Raw genomic sequence first — 17,195 nt, 5'->3', positions numbered from 1 at the left:
AGGAATTGCATGAAATACTTCTTGAAATAGAATGAGGGCCAAGAATGCTTTTCAGCCTTGGATTCTTATTTTACACATACATCAGTAGTGCTTGGATGGACACTATGCTAAGAATGGCAATTCATTCATTTGTCCCTGCTAAAGAAAGTTCTTAGGAGACACAGGAAACTTTCTTCCAGCCTTTTGTAATTGTGATCAGGGATAGTTGGAGAGTTAGTCAGATTTTAAGTTATGAAGGATTTCTTGTTTTTCAAAGTTGTGTTATGTAAACGTGAAGTTCTGTCAAGTTGCATTGACCTCAGTGTGGACATCAAATTGCATCACATGAATGCTTTGGCCCCACCTCAGATGACTTATTCTTCTTTTATACAAAAAGTTCAGCTGACTTTTCTTTTCCCCTCTCATCCATCATAGCATGACAAAATAAAAAATATTACAAAAACTATTTCAAATTTGTATTTCAATTTTGCAACTCATCTATGATATTTTCAGTGGTGAATCAGTATCTTCTCCCTTTTATATTTTCCCCAGTTGAACAATTTAAATAAATATAATCCAGTAAACTATGTCACCCACAAGTTTTCTACCTGAGACCTTAGCCTTTTTTAGTAATATGATTCCTGTTGTGCTTAGGTGGGTAAATGCAAAAGGACAATTAATGCATTGACTTTAGTGCCTGACTGCCTTTCCCTCACTTCTTGCAGGTCATCCAAGCACACCCAGCAGTCTCAGTGTGTTTGAACAGATGAAGAAACTCCAAGAAACATTAAGCCAGAAAACCAAGCTGGAGATTGGAGATGTTGTCAGGATCAGAGGTCAAATCCGAACCTATAGGCAACAAAGAGAAATTCAGGCTTCATGTTTTTGTGAGTGTCATGAATCTGTGATATATGTAACTAAGATGTCTGAATCTGTGAAAATATCTGAGCTGTATTTAATTAAGTGAATATTTTCCACTTTCTTTTCTAGCATCTCATTCTTCTAAGGATTTTCATCTGTATACCTATATTTCAATTGTAGCAGCATAAGCTTAGAAGACAGACTATTGCCTGTAAATGAGGCATTCCTGGAAAAACTGTAAAAGCTGATTAGCCTGCATACAAGAATACTGTGCAGATACTGTGATTGGATGTCTGCAAGAGTGATTTGTTCTTCAGATTTCTCTGTGTTGAAGTAGAGCAGCCAAAGCCCATGGGAAGGGAGCTGGTGACCTTCTATGTCCCACTTCACCAAGGGCACTGAGGGCTTTGGAGAAGTGGCTGCTGTTTGTCACAGCCTGTACAATCCTTTCCATGGGCAGGCAGCAGCATATGGGCAGTGTCCCACTGAAGCCTGGCTTTTCCTAAGCTCCCTGGCTCTGCAGGATGAGGGAGAAGGGTTCCTCAGGCACAGATCTGCATGCAGGTGCTGCCTCTGTGTCTGACAGCTCTTTGAGCAGCAGGGCTCTGCAGCCCACAGCTTCTGCTCTGGGAGCTTCCAGTTACATAACTTCTTCTCAGTTCCGTGTCTGTGCTGTTGTGTAAGAGTTGGTTTTCTCCAGTGAGATCTTTCAAAGATAACACTGGAATTATTTCTTTAGTGAAGAAAAGCCTGTCTTTTAAAAACCCTGTGTAAGCCAGATAAAAAGTCTAGATTTTTCAACTCTAGCTTAAATTTGCACAGGAGTTCAACCTTCCTTTCCAGACAGAAAATTTATGAGTATATACAACCCATTCGTGGGTTGGTAATAATACCAAAGAGAGCCATGCAATTCAAATAGCCTCTAAATTGCTTTCACTTTGGCCCAAATAAAGCTCCTTACTGTGTGTTAAGTTCATTTAATGGATAAAAACTGCTGAAAGGTAAAATAGAGATCATAAATTCTGGTTAAATAAGTTGTCAGACAAAAGCATAATCTGTAATGCACCACAACAGGCCTTTTTACCTCCTTGTAAACTGTAAAAGAAGGATTGGCCTTTGTGGTTTGTTTTTATAAAAGCCACAGTGAACAAATTTTGCCAATTTAATACTGGCTGTGAAGCTCTGTTTGCTGCCTCAGGTTTGCTTGCTTAAAAAATTGTATGGCAGTCCTGGCCAGGTCTATGTGTTCTCATTGCCTCTCCAGATAAAGTGGATGATCCCGTGTGTGATGTCCAGATTTCAAGAATGCTGGAGCTCCCCTGTCTCTATAGAGAAGTTTATGATAAACCTTTCAAGGGCCCTGAGGAAACACAGAGGTAAATGCAGTATCCAGAATTGCTCCTGGGGCAAAGTGTGGGATATTATGGTTGTTTACTTGTTGTTGTAATAACTCTGGAAAAAAATACAGCAGGGCCTGGCTGTGAATTAGACTGCATTAATATACAGTAGCAGTCTGCTTTTCTCCCAGATAATTGGTGATCCATGCAGATGAGATACCTATTCATAATCTGAGGAAAGAAATATAATAAGGAACTAAAGTGAATATTAGGAAGAAAGTAAAATACTGTGTACAGAACTCTTTCATCTAGTGAAGAAAGATGGGATTTAGAGCAAGATTTGGGGCTGAGGTCAGCAGAGAGGATGGAGAAGTATCCTTGCCTGATGTTGTTTTATGTGTAAGGTTAAGGAGCTATTCCACTGAAATGCTCTCCTGCCTTTGTCATTGCCAAATCACAAATACATAACGCCAGTAAAATGAGTCAAACACCCACTCCGGTACTCAGTTTCAGGTAGCTGGATGCTTATTGGGAGGCCTGGTAGTGTAGTGTTATTTCAGAGACTGTAGATCTTGAATTCACAAAACTGTAACAGCAAATGATTGAAGAAGAACAGTTGAATGTTTATGCTTATAAAAATCTTCTGGTTTAGTTAGGAATTTAAATTCTAATTCTTTAAGGATGGTAAAACATCCTTTGACCTTTGAAACTAGTCTAGTGGACTGACTTTATGTAATGGTTCTAAAACTCATTTCTTGCCTTTTGACGTTCTGTGTATCCTTGTAGTGGCCTGGAGGGTCAGAATTTCTCAATCCATATGCTTCATGAGAAAGTGCAAGCCTTTCTATTAGAAAACAAAATTCAGACCTTTTACCAGCAGGAGTTGGAGACAGTTGATTCTCTGGTGTCTCTGGTTGGTGTACATCCACCCAGCCCCAGCTGTCAGGAGGTGAGTGAATGCACCTGTTCCAAGATTTTAGTGGGGGAAATAATACAGTGTACTTTTTTAAAGCCTAAACAGATAAGAGACTGGTGTCTTCAGAGGATTCAAAAACCAGTAGTGCTTTAGCTTTATGCATTAATTATTTACAGAGCTTGAGGAAATCTTGTTGCTTTAGACATATAAAACTGGGCTACAAAAAGTAATGTAAGAACATTCTGTTATTAGGGGTAATCTTGTGTTAGGGCTGAACAATCTTACAGCCTGCAACAGTCACTACTTTATTTAGATTCGTAATTAGTAGCAGTGTCAGAAAAAGATCCCTTTAAGGTGCTTGAGTTCTTTGGGATAAAGGTTTGAGATCCTGAATCTGATCAGGAGAAGGGAGCACAAAATCTTTGTATTGTTTCTCACTTGAAGCTCAATATTTTAATTTGATTAATTAAAAAGATGCAGCTTTCAAGAGGAGGTTATGATGAGTGGATGAACAGTGCTCCCTGCTAAATGTTTCTCACATTGGAAGTCTTTAATTGTGAAAGGCCATGATTGAAAGGATGAGAAGTTTGGATTAAATTGAAATCACTTTACAGGAAGCTGCGTGTAACCAAACTATTAAGAAACTTTCCAATGAGTTAGTAACCTCTTGACCAGCTGCAGAATGGGAAACAGAACAAAACTAGTTTTGTAAAATGGCTTTATGTTACTCTGTATTAGTTGGATAAATTCAAAGCAAATTCTCAACTGATATGAAGTGACAAATTTCTGCAAACCTTACAGTTACATCTTTTACCATAAAAGCAATGGCAATTGAAATTTAAGCTGGAATGTTGTGATTCATTTGTTTACTTTTTGGTTTTCTGTAGAGAAATAAATTCTTGGCAGTCGTTTTCACCCCGATTTTGATGTGCATTGTAATGTTAAGTGCTATGTTATGTTGGCATCTAACGTTTGTTTAATTCTTAAGAATCCCAAACAAAATAACTCAAGAACCACTCTCTTGTAGATGAGGTCAAATAATAATGAAAAGTAGCTCTTTTCTTGTTGGCTTTGTTGAACTGCTGCTGATAGCTGCTCTTGATAGCTGGGTTGGGTTTTTGTTTTGGGGTTTTTTTTTTTGGTTGGTTTTTGTTTGTTTTTATTTAAGGCATTTTTTCTGGTTTGCCTTGGAACTAGCATGGATATTAACACTAACAGGAGCTATTCTCATTTTAGACAGAAAAGTTTGCTAGTAGATTATCCAACATAGCACCTGGTACTTTCTAAACTAGCCGGAACAGTATTACAAGTTCCCAAACACTTTATATTAAAGGAAGTAGTGGCCATTGTGTCCAATACTGTAAACTTAAACGTTTCAGCATTTATAGAAAGACCAAGATAAATAATTTACAAAGCCATTTAAAGTAGGAACTGGTGCAGAACAAACATAGAAAGGCTAAAAAAACCCCCAAGAAAACTCAACCTGAACAAAACGCCAACCAAAAAAAAACAACTCACAAATCCCAAACCAAGAAAAATAATGTAGCATCAGTGTTGTTAGCAGTCATGAAGAGCCATCATAATAATTAGTAGCTGCACTTCATCCTGATGCAAGGATGTGAGCATATGTCTCAGGAATTTAGGCACACAGATGCTTAGTTAGAAATTGCAGTTCTCCCTATTGTCCTAATGTCGTACTAATTTCTTGCAAAGAAGGTTTTCTGTTCTTGCATAAGAAAGGACCTGCAGTTTAGTGGCATGGATGCCTTAAGAGGATTGCCTAGGAATGCTCTGGAAATGTATTTCCTTGTTCCTCTACTCTGTCTCTAGAAGGTGTCGCTTTTCATAATTGGCAAATGGTCAAGTACCCAGTTCAATCCACACAAGTAAGTGTAATAGATCTGATTTCTGTCCCTCTTCCCTTCTTTTCAGTAGTCTTTTGTTCTGCACTGCCCTCAGACCAAGAGGATAAATGGTGCTGCTCATGTGGAACAATGTTATTTTGGGCCTGTTTGGCAAGGCAGGAGCTACAGAGCCAACTCAGCTAATTAGGCCATGCCACAATATACACACTTGTTCACTTCCTGCACTTTTCCTGGATGTAAAAGGATGAGTTATTTGGATGTATAGGTGATTTTTTGATCCTGATTCCAGTGTTCTAGAGCTGTTAAATTAATTACTGTTAAAGTATTTGTTTCCTTTCTCGTCCTTTCCCTGTAGTCCTAGAATAGGTGATACACCCCCTTCATCTCTCCCGACTTTTAAAGTACTTGTGCAGTGTTTGTCATAGTGGGAGGATGTCTCCTCATGGAATATTTTCTCCAGGGAGGCGATGAGCTGCTGTGGAGTCACTGCAGTAGAGTGGAGCAGAGGGTGAATATGGAAGGAGTTAGCTGGGACAGTTTGAGGTAGGCAGCATCTCTGTATTCCATTCCAGCATTACTGTGTAGCTGAGCCCTGTCCACGTGCCATACATGTCCTACAACACCTCGTTCCAGTCCTGATCCCTCCCTGGCAGTGCAGTCTTCTGCCTCTCCAGAATAAATTTCCCTCTAGCAGATGCACCTGACAGAACTGAAATAATTTCCTCTTTTCAGACATATACTAGGGAAAATTTAACTTTATAGTCTACAGATGATAAGGAAGAGAATTTAACTACCTTTAAAAATAGTTAAAAATTAACAAATCTTTTATGAGTTTTAAAGCCACTGGAGCTTTAATTTGCATAACCAGTGCCCCATTTTTCCCTAAGGTGTAGCCTTTTCCCTGTCCTTAAAAACAAGTGACTTTTGAGGCTGGAGGAGTGGGAAGCAGAAAGAAGACTACAGGTAAAATAAGAAAATGTAATTTTGTGATTGGAGAACCTCCAGAGTGTACTTGCTGGACTTTAACAACTATGTTTAGCAAATGGACAAGCCTTTGGTTCCTTTTTTAAAGAAAGCTGTATGTTAAGTGGATCCATCCAATTTCTCAACTGAATTAAATGCTTTAAACCAGCCAGTCTAGATTAACAATATTTCTGCCCTTTTGCTATGCATAAGCTATAGTGTGTGCTATTTTAGTGCTGCCATTCCAGTTCGTGAATGTCACTGGCTTGGACACGTAACTTGAGTTGTGCTTTCCAGAGTGTGCTGTTTGTACTTCTCTTGATTTGAATAGTATCTCAAGGGCACCAACGAGAAGTAGTTAAAGCAGGAAGTTTCACAGTTTCACCTGTCTACCCTGTACATTGTACTGTAGGTGTAACACAGTTCATTAGAAGTTATTGATGCAGTGTCCTTGTCTTTCTGCCTCTCGAGGAAGCTTCACCACTGCTTTAAATATGTATATTGCAAAGCTTATTATAGGACTTCAGGACTGACATGTCCAGGATCACTATTACTAAAATTGCCACCTGCCTAAGCCCAGGATTAAACATTACATGAGAAACTGCAAAGTGTGATTCCATGAGTAGAATCACATGTGAATACCAGGAAACTTTAACACCATCAGGGTGTGATTCACGATGAGTCAAAGGTTACATAGTTCCAGTGTTTTGAACAGACTCACTAATTCCTGTACTACTTCATTTCTTTGACCTATTATTGATTGTGCAGAGAATTTGTCTTGTTTTAAAGATCTGAGAATAACTGGCTGCACAGCACCAGCCTACTAAGCTGTGTGAGGCCTATTAAATGGAATATATTGATTAAAGTATACCAACTTAATTCTGGATACATAGATTCTTCTGTTGTCTTTGCTACAGAGCCCTTGGCCAGTCTTGGGAGTGAGGGTAATGATAGTAAAATTATTATTTAATAGCTGCTTCTGTCTCGGGTTACACACACACACATACATGATGTGTTTTGAAAAAGGGATGACTGATTCTTGAATGCTTCTGTGTTGGAATGTACAGTTTAATTTATTTGAAAGGGACCTGATTTGGAAAAGAAGGGGAAGACCCTGCTGTTACTGCTTCAAAGAACCTGAAATGGTGCACCCTGAAACTAAGGCATGGCCAAAGGGGACACTTTACAAAAGGAGAGGTATTGGGGAGAAGTACTGTTGACTTGTGAATTTGCAGAATGAGATCCTGGAGTTACTTTGGGTGGACCAAAAGAGCAGACTCAGCAATTTTAGACTGTATTGACAAAAAAACTTCATTGCTGTTTTACCCAGAGGAATGGAGAGGAGGAAGCATGTTCTAGAGCACACTAGAAGAAAACTCCACATTTTCCTTGTCATTTTATGGTACTATTAAACACCAATGATATATAATATTTTTGTATTAATATATAATATGGTATTACTAAAGTGGGCAGGAACCCTAATTTGTTTTTCAGAAACAGTCTTTCTGCCATGAAGCCCTTTTCTGTGGATTCTGTAGCACATATGAGACAGTGCTGATATGTAGCAGCTGCTTACTTATTATAAGGCCTTGCTGCTTGCACTCTGTCAGTGCCTTGACTTGCATTCTTAGTGATTCTGTTTCAGTATCCATCCAGGCTGAGCTGTGTGTCAGTTCACACAGAGTCTGTTTTTAATTATCTCTCTTTTCTGACAGGATTTCAGTGGTAAGCCAAACTGAATAATTATTGTGCTTCTTTGGAAATATTTTTATCTTTTTTTCTCCCCAAATGTTTGCTATCACATTAAAAATTGATCAGAGTCGTGAGTTGGTTGCTTTGCTAGCAATTTCTTACATTCTTGAGGCTTTATTACTGCATTTGAGTGAGAAGCAGTCTTTTCATTTTACATATGGCTATGAGAATGTGCTTTTCTGAGAGCAGATACTCACTTTTCACTTAATCCTTCCTGCTGCATTTTATGTTTGTTTCTTCAGTTCATCAGAAGCAGCACAGTGAAGAGAAACACCATAGTGGTATTAATGCTGTGGCTGGAATGGTGTCCAGATGTATGGCCAAGTTTGTAATTAGAAGTAGAGTCTGTTGTTATCCAGATTGATGGTTGTGGTGGACAGGAGGACAGGCAAGGTTCAGGTACTGGATCCTTCAGTCTGAAACAGAGAAAACGGAACTGAGAGTAAGAGCCATTGTTCTGTGTTATTATACTGAAGTATTTAGCAATTATTTTTACTGGTGATTTGAGAGGAAAAAGAAAATTAGCTGTTGTGGGACAGAGAGAGAGATGTGATTATGGCTTGTTGAAATCCTGAGGGTTATCTGGAGGAACAGAGGGAGAAACTTGTGATGCATGCTAACACCAATATCCCTTTTGGATCCCCAAACTATTCCCAGTTAGGTACATCAGCTTCCAGGCTGTTGGAATGTCACTTGAGAACTGCAAATGGATTGAATGAATGTTTTGTGAAAAGATATTCTTCCTTTGCTCCTGTGGTATCCATTTTGCATATTCATGTACATACTTTCTAGTTCATGGTGATTGCCTGCTTCACTCCCCAGGCTTCTGAGCTGCTTCTGGTGAGTGAAGTAGAATATGTGAAGTCTGATATTTTTGTTCAGAACAGGGTGGGAGCATTTATGGTGATAGTTGAAGGAATGGCTTGGCAAATCTTGCTCTGATTGCTCTGGTGTGGTTCTAGTTATCACATGGTGGTTTGTGGGAAGCAGTTTAGCTCCCTTCTCAAAGAAAACCACAGGGAGCACAGTGTGCTTTCAACGGATGACAAAACAGCAACTGGGGAACTGAAGCAGTCTGTGTAGACAAATGGGAGGTTGAAGGACACAGTAGTACAGATGAAAATGGAGCAGAGTAAATCATAGTCTTGCTCTTATCTACCCATACTTTCCCTTCTCCACAACTAATTATTTCCTTCCACTTCACTAGCTGTCATTCCACTCTCATGGTTCTGCTCTACTTCCAAACAAACCCTGTTTTTCCCTGGGTTTTTTTCCACCTCCCTTTCCTTCCTTCTACTCTGTTAGATGTGTCCCAAACACAGAACCCTGTGTTCTAAGTAACCTCAGTTATGGACTTCCAGGCACATTGTTCTCTTTTCACAAGAAACTAATTTCCCACCTACCCTCATTCCTTATTTCATACACTTAATTTCTTGCCTGCTCTTTAGCCTTTCACTTCATTTGGCTGTGGAGAAGCTCCTGAGAGCATGATCAGAATGTTTGGAAAAAAACATTGGAAACAAAGGGGGCAAGAAATAAATACTAGTTTTGTCAGTTTTCTCCTTTCCCTGAAATCAGGAGATGGGAATCCCGTCCTCAGCACTTAGATTCCTCCTGAATATCACCTTTCAAAATACTGATTTTCCTATCTTTCTACCCTTATTGCCAGGAAAAATCTGAGAGTGAACAAAGCTTGATTAACAAAAAAGTCAAATGATCTGCAAGCATCACAAGTATATTCCAGAAAAAGAGTTCTCGGTACATCACCAAATAGCTGCTAGTCACAAAGAAGGCTGTTTAGAGATTGTGGTTCCTTAAGAATGGTGCAAGCTTCTGGTGTTTGGGTTTTGTTTAAAACTCGGAGATAGTGGTTATTTCATACACAACAGATATGATTTGTGAATTACTAAATGAAGAAAAATGTGTAACAAAATTGACATTAAAAAGAGGACCTGAAGGACCTTCTTGAAAGCATCTGGAGCTTTTGCTGGTGGCTTTGCTTGAGCTGAGATATCTCACCATCTGCTTCATTCCTTTCTTCCCATCCAGGTGAAGTCAAAAAGTAACTCCAGTTCCAAAAGGATTCACAGTGTTTTTAAGGAAGCAATAAAGATGCTACAAGAAAAAGGAGTGATTTTCCAGAAACCTAGCAGCTCCAAGGACTTATACTATGTAAGGGACTGAGCTGTGGTTGCAAACAAGTTCAGTGGTATGAGTTTTATTAGTAGTAAAAACAGTAAAAATATTGTGGAAGTAGTTCAAATGTTTCAGAAAGACAAGCTGGACATCCAAGTGCTCTCAGTTTACTCAGAAGTCTTTTCTGCAGCTTACTTCACTGTTGGTTGTACCTCTGTATCACCCACTGAGTTGTTCCAAGTTCTGTCTGTGTTTGCTGGGATGCCAAACTGCTCTGATCCAGCTGAGTTCACTGAAACCTGGGGCCTGGCTGGGACAGTTCTCCTTATCAAAGTGGGTTCAAGCTTGCTGTTCTGCTGAGTCAGTCACCCTCCTTTGGGTCAAACGTAGTTGTATCATGTACTTCACCTAACTCATGGATGCTGCTAATAGTAAAAATACTGCCTGAAGATTTGATGTTCATTATTAGTCTTGAAGGCAGCATAAAATTCAGAGTGTAATTTTGACAGTGTTAGCTTAGAGTACACCATGGCATTGGATTGTTTTTCAACAACAAGCCAGTTTCTTCTTTTTTTGTTCAGGTGACTGACCACGATAAGGAGCTGTTTAAAGTGACCCTTGATGTGATTAAAGAAGACTGTCGAAAACCCAGGCGTAAGTAGCAGAGTGATCAAGCTCTGATGAGCTGGTGCTGGTATAGTGATGACAATATCTCCTCCTGCTGCTGGATTGGATATGCTGCTTGTCCTCACCCTTGAACTTGAGCTGTTGCTGCCGTATAGCTAAAAAGAGGAGTGCAGGAGCAGCTTCCTGTGAGCATGGAGAGAGAAAGAGCAGGTGTGCCCAGCAGGAAGCAAACCTTTCCGATCTGAAATAAGCAGCCATTATCTTAGATCTTTATCTTTTGAGAATACTTGGATTTTGGGAGGAACCAAATGTAATGAGGTCAGGTCACCACCTAGAAGGTGTTGCTTTGCACTCTGGAGAAGTAGGAAATCTTGCTGGTTCAGTTTCTACACGGGAGTTGGCACAAAAATGACCGTGCAGAAAGGTGAAATCCCCGCCTCCTGTAAGTCAACAATAAAACTTGCTTAAGTCAGTAGGACATTGAAGATTTTAAGCTCAGCTAGAGCTCAGGTGTTTTTCTTTGTAGTTAAGGATTTCAGTAGAACAAAGTCTATTTCTTTTCAGATAACGTGCCTCAGGGGGCTTCTGAGTTATCGCTGTCCGTCAAACTATTGTGTCTTAACTGCCCGAGTGATAACTTGTGCTCGACTTGAATGTGTGCTAATTACACACAGAGTGCTAATTGCTACAGAGTGTCTTTAAGTTCATGGGATAGAATGTGTCAGCAGGGATCACTTGCTGCCCGCGTGTGGCTATTTGTGGGATAGAATGTGCTTTAGTACAGAATGAATGACTCACTGACTGCAGCAAAAGGCATAAAATCTTAAATTGCTCGTATCCCTATACTATCATAACTACAATAGTGCTTGTAGGACCTGGAGTGTGATGGTTATCCTGCAGTGAATAAAAGGCTAAGTGAGGCAATATCAAGTTTGAGTTTTAAATGTCTTTCTTAAGAAGTGGTCCAATTGTAGACAAGGTCTTGGGAGAAGAGGTTACTACTGGGCTTGCAGGTTAATAAGGCTTGTTTGCCTGAGGGTGTTTCAGTGCAACAAATTTACTGTATCATATTGTTTTATTGTCTTTTATCCAATTAACAAATGCAAACATCATTTCTCCAAGAGTAAAATAATTCCTTTGCTCATTTTATACATCAGCTAGTTTTCCTGGTAGGCTGCTTTTTTTATATGGTTATGTCACTATTAAGGCCAGAACCTCTATACAGTTGACAGAGGCACTGAGCACCGCCTCCGTTTTGTTCCCTTCTTGTGCGTTGTCACACTGGTAAAGTACTCTGTGATCCACGAGAACTTGGGAAGCTCTTTCGGTCAGGAAAGTCAACAGCAGAGAGTAATTTGTACATCAGTCACAGAAAAGACTTTGAAGAGTCTTGAGTCCTCAAAGCCATGTTTTCCATAATAAGCAGTTTAAAATTAGCAACTGTTTTACAAACCCTCTTGTTCTCCTTGAAGCTTTCCCCCTGCTTAACTTCCCGCTGTAAAGAGGACAATTTCCAGGTCAGTGTCCCTTTGCTGGTTTCCAGAAGGACCATTTCAATGTCCTGGTCATTGGCAGTAGAAGCAAAGCCAAGAAGCTTGGGCGGAAAGCAGCGGGGCACGGCGGGTGTTTGCTGTCGGTGGATGATGCAAGAGCGCGGAGCTCGGTGTGGCTGGCGGTCCCCTCTGCTGGCGGGAACGCGCTCCCACCTCCCGCCAGGCTCCCAGGGAGAAAACAAGGGCATGGGCATCCACCTCTAGGGCTTTTGCTTGTTTGTTGCAAGAAATTCCCTACCCGTTTTCCTCCAAGCGTCATAGTAATCTTCCATGACAAGAAGGATGATTTATGATAAATCAAACTCTTCTCTCCAATGAGTTACTTCTCTGCCAGTTTTCCAGGCAACGCCTTGCCCATTGCTGTAGTTGTGACACATTCCCAGGCCCAACCCAGCTGTCTGAAACTATTGTACAAATTAAAAAAAAACCTTGTGTGCTTACTCAGAGCTGCACAAGCCCTGATCTGTAATGTGCCTACATGACAGTCCTAGTCCTTGGCTCCAGTTATAATTCCTGATCTTAAATGCACTCATGAGAGACCACTGTGGGTCCATCTAGAAACTTAATATAGCCAGATAGAACATTTTGACTCCAGACTGAACTGCAAAATACATTTGGGTTTTGGTTGGTTTGTTTGTTTGTTCCTTTGTTTTATAAATTTGCTCCGTTTCTCTGTTTTACAAATTTTAGGCTTAGATCAGGCTAATGATAGAGAAGACAAAAGCCAGAACCACTTGAAGTTAAATTTAATATGTCAGAATATCCCCTGTGTGAGACGTCTGCAGTGGGCAAATGGTTGTTTTATAACTCTGTCCCCTCTGATGTTGGTTGTCAGGCAGGACACTTTATCAGCCTGGCTTTGCTCAGCTGCTGGACAAAAGCAAGAACCCAGCATGTCAGTGAAAGAAGGACAGGAGTGTTTTGGGTTATTTAATCATTGTACACACCTGCAGCTACCCCGAAGTGCCATTTTCTACCAGCATCTAGGGGAAGAATACACATTGTGCTGTTAGGTAACACTTGAGTCATGAATGTAATTCATTGAGATTTAAGTTACTCTAGATCAGAGATGGGCAGTTTGACCTTCTTATGATAAACCTATGACAAAGTGCAGCTACCCATTTTGTTTGCAAGAACAGTCACTATGACCAGGTAGAGGCATTTTTCCATTCTCTGCAGTTATCTCTCCCTGGGTAGTGGACACATTTTTGGCTATTGGCCACAAAGATCTTTTTTTCATGCTGGATACCTCTGAGAAAGTATTTATGCCTGATTCACAGCCTAATCAGAATTAGTCTGAACTGTTTATTTACCACTATTTACCAGTGACTTTTCTCAGCAGTTTCTAAGGCTGCTCTGGGGCTCAGAAGATTCTAGAGTAGAGAATTAACTAAAAACCCAAAAAGCAACAAAATCTAGGGCCTTCCCATGGCAGCTTCTCAGTACCCTTCTCAAACTTGCCTTGCATCACGTGAGCTAAGGAGAAGGAAAATAATTTGTGCTGATGTATCTGATTTACGTCTGTTTTCCATTGTCAGCTACTGCAGAGAAATACGTTGTGGACTTCAGCACTTGGGGGGCTGGGCTCTTGCAGCACTGATGATTAGTGGGTTACAGTCTGTGATGGAGGAAATGATGACTGGGACAGCTTCAAACAATGTTCCACTTGGCACAGAATAGATGTGTGCAGCCATGAAGGACCTCTGTGTTTGCCCCCAGCAAAGGGGGTTATTTTAAACTTCTGTTGTCTTGTACATTGTAGGGCTAGTTCCACTTAAAAGGAGATAAAATTTGATACTGATGGTTCCCTGACTTTCCACTCCCGTAAATGTCTGAGTGGTCTGCAGGGTAGGGATGGGATAGCATTGTGAGGTGAATGCAGTTGCAGTGCAGCAATTTTTCCACAAGATGCCAGCGTTGGGCCAGCAGTTACAGGCCCTGGCCACGCACCTCCCTGCTGTGCTGTGAGAGTTGTGAAGCTGGATCTTAGTAAAATGACTTTCATTTGGTTCCTTCTGAAGTTACAAAAGCTGGATGCTTGCACAGGTGGACAGTGGAGATACCCTTACATTATTAAACTCCTCATCAAGTTGTACTGAGCTTTGTATGTTAAGAGTTGGCAAGACCGAGTTATCTTTCACCCTCATTACTACTGTTACAGCCCTGACACTTCTCAGAAAAGTCACTGGGAGCAGCTGATAATTGGAGAACTGTAGGCACAGACAGGATCTCTTTCTTCTGAATACACGTATTTCTGTTTCAGTATCTGGGCTCTGGGGTTTTCATGATTGATCGGTATTATGATAGTTCAAAAGAGACAGACTGAAATATTTCTTCCATGATGGGCTGTATCTTCCTTTTTTCTGCAGATGCTGAAAAAGGCTGCCATTTCCTTCATATCCTGAGTTGTGTTCGGCAGAGCTACAACCCCTCTCTGGCTGAAGTGGTGATGCACCGTGTCTTGGAACTACTGGAGAGTAACAGTGATATTGTCAGCACTATGGAAGGATATTTTATGGTATTTTAAAGAGAAGAGATAAGAAAGAGAGGTTGGGATACTGTGGAAAGCTGTCATTAGCTGGTATGATCTAGACAGTGGATAAAAAAGAGCCTTTTGATTCTCCAAATGCTATTTTTGTCCAGCTTCAGAGAAATTGTTCAAATACTTGTTTTAATATTCTTGCTGACTTCCTTGCTATTCCTAGTGAAAGTGGTGTCAAACTGATTCTGGACATTCTAATCTAGCAGGGAAAATTGAAAAGAAACTGTACCCTTTCCTTGGAGTAGGATGAGATATTGACCATCCTCACATCTGCATCAGAGGGCCTAAAGAAAAGTCACTGCTAAAGATCACTGTTTACAGCAGTGGTCATCTCAGGAGATACTCTTCTGGCTTAAAGACTGATCTTGTGAGTTTTCCTATGGCAATAGCTGCAGGTCTTTCTTTTTATGTGGACTTTGTGGCACCTAGAGAAAGAACACACAAACAGAAGGATTTTCTTGTCCTTCATGGCAGTGCTGGTGCATCTGTGAATATGAGTTCCTCAATCTGGACAGCTTTCCCACTGCTAAAGCAACCTCACCATTCTCTGCAAAGTAATACTCAGGAATGGGGTCCTGCATCCCTTCCCCATCCTGCAGCCTTGCCCAGTGGTTGTCCAGCATGTCTACATTCCTCTGCATTCCCATCCCTGCTAACAATGCTTGTGGTTTCTCTTCAGATCAGAATTTTCAAAATCAGCTACTGTTTTGCTGTTTCAGTTGCTTCCTACATGACAAATGGTAAAATATAAATTAGATGCTTTGGAAAAGAAAATACAGAAGCCATTGAGACCCACTGTAATTTCCTCTGCCTGATGCTTTTTGTGTATTTTATTCTTTGTCACTTTTGTGGTAAAATACTGTCCATATCTGTGCTTGCAGAAGAACACAAGGCATAGATGAAACAACATTGCCCTAAAGAAGGTTACTGTGCAAGATGTTTGATCTGGAATAATTATGACTCTGTTATGTGCAACAGTTAAAAAGCAAAGTTGTTCAATATTTATCCTTAGAAAGGGCTTGCTGCTGCAGGAGCTTGTCTGTTTAATTAATCTGTTTAATTTATGGTATGGAGGTGAGACCTTTAACTTAAAAAGAGTACAAAAGATTTAATTTATCCTTCTTTCCTCTGCACCTTCCCTATAACAGTTGAAATAGCAGACTCCCAGGAGGCAGCTCTAGTGGTAAAGCCCTATAAGGATTGACATAGCAGGGAAAAATAAACCATATGCATGAGGAAAGCCAGTGAGTTAGCCCCATGTGTGCCAGCTCTCTGGTTTGTTATATTATCTGCCTCACTCAAAGCCCTGGCTGCAGTGAGATATAGGCTCAGAGAAAGGCAAGACAAAATATTTGGCATTTGCATTCAGAGGCCCGTGGAAAATTCTGGCCTTAAAGAAAACTCTGTATGAATCATTCATTTGCTGTGTATTCATATATGTGTATATACTTGCTGCAGGACTCAATAGCTGGTTTCCTCAGATTTTCATACTCCTCACATTGCTGCTTTACTCTGAGTTAGGCACCTTCTAGTAAGATCTTAATATGGGCCCTGAACAGGTGCTGAAGGGATGTACCTGTGCAGAAGGCATTAGAAGAGGGTTAAGGAAGAGTTGTAGAGTGTTTGTTCCCCACTCCCTGAATATTTCTGTAAATCAGGGAAAGAAGGCAGATTCTGAGTGAAGTGATACAGAGGGGAATTGAAATTTTAATTTATGCCTATGAGAAGGTCTGGTTGGTCACTGGGGAGATTTGCTTTTTAAATTCCTGCTCTGATTGTTGATCAGTTTGAAGTGATGCTTAAAAACAAGGCTATCTACGGAAGAAGTACCTTGGAATATTGTTTCCTAAATTCACATTCACTTCAGGAATTACCTACAGTCAAGCAGTACATATGGTTAAGTGGCTTATTTGGCATGAATTTGAGGATATTTTAAAGGAAAGTATGAGGTGTTTCAGACCATTTGGAAGAGCATGGCATCTAATTTAAAAGACTGTCTTGGCCATTTTCTTGAAATGTTCTGTATTACAAGAAGCTTATTTTGCTGGGAAAGGGTTAAAAGAACAGTGCTAGCTCAGTGGGAAAGGTGATCTCCTCTCTTAAGTTAGAAGAAAGACCCTGGTTCTCCTGAGGATGACAGCTGAGTGTGTGGGCTGGATGAGTTCGGGGAGAAAAAGAGAGTTTGGAGATCATGTTGCTCTTTAGGATCTCTTTAAAATAAATTCATACCAAAATAGGATTACATCTTTGGGCTTTGCAGTTTGTATAGTTACACGTGCAAATTCTGTTGCCTCCAACTCTGAGGCTGCACTTACTGTGTTTTAGATGTGTTTCTTTGTGTAAAGTTTGCCTAAAATCCCTGTCCACTGATTTTCTATGCTTGGAGGTAGAAAGAACAAACACTTGTGTCTGCATCAGTCCTGCTTCTGTTGTTGTTCAAAAGCACTGAACAACTGCAAAGCTTGAAGATGAGGTGGAAGGAACTTATCTCAGGAAACATGGGTAAGTTATTCTGGAAAGAACCTGTCCCTGGAAGCTGATCCTTGCTGGGAGTGCTTGACTCTTGTGATGGAGGGTGTGTTCTGATGGTGTTTGTTCCCCAAGAACAGGAAAAAGGGATTTTTCTCAGATGAGTTGTCTCAGGGAAGTAAGATGAATAAACAC

The 17,195-nt window shown here is 40.4% G+C and overlaps 1 protein-coding gene across 3 annotated transcripts in view; it reads left to right on the top strand.

Annotated features, from left to right (window-relative positions):
* STN1 (STN1 subunit of CST complex) overlaps nucleotides 1-15,332 on the top strand; it is a 41,180-nt gene extending 25,848 nt beyond the window's left edge. For all 3 annotated transcript variants that reach the window (XM_014883781.2, XM_088169298.1, XM_088169297.1), the window contains exons 5-10: nucleotides 705-866; nucleotides 2,105-2,216; nucleotides 2,964-3,126; nucleotides 9,723-9,845; nucleotides 10,391-10,463; nucleotides 14,359-15,332. In XM_014883781.2, coding sequence (XP_014739267.2) covers nucleotides 705-866; nucleotides 2,105-2,216; nucleotides 2,964-3,126; nucleotides 9,723-9,845; nucleotides 10,391-10,463; nucleotides 14,359-14,516 — 791 coding nt within the window. In that variant the 3' untranslated portion in view covers nucleotides 14,517-15,332. The remainder of the gene's footprint in view (nucleotides 1-704; nucleotides 867-2,104; nucleotides 2,217-2,963; nucleotides 3,127-9,722; nucleotides 9,846-10,390; nucleotides 10,464-14,358) is intronic.
* Nucleotides 15,333-17,195: the final 1,863 nt, after the last annotated feature.

This window comes from Sturnus vulgaris, chromosome 8 (assembly GCF_052056855.1).
Source record: "Sturnus vulgaris isolate bStuVul1 chromosome 8, bStuVul1.hap1, whole genome shotgun sequence".
Taxonomy (NCBI): Eukaryota; Metazoa; Chordata; class Aves; order Passeriformes; family Sturnidae; genus Sturnus; species Sturnus vulgaris.
The sequence above is the reverse complement of the archived record's forward strand: the minus strand, read 5'-3'. Positions and strand labels throughout refer to the sequence as shown.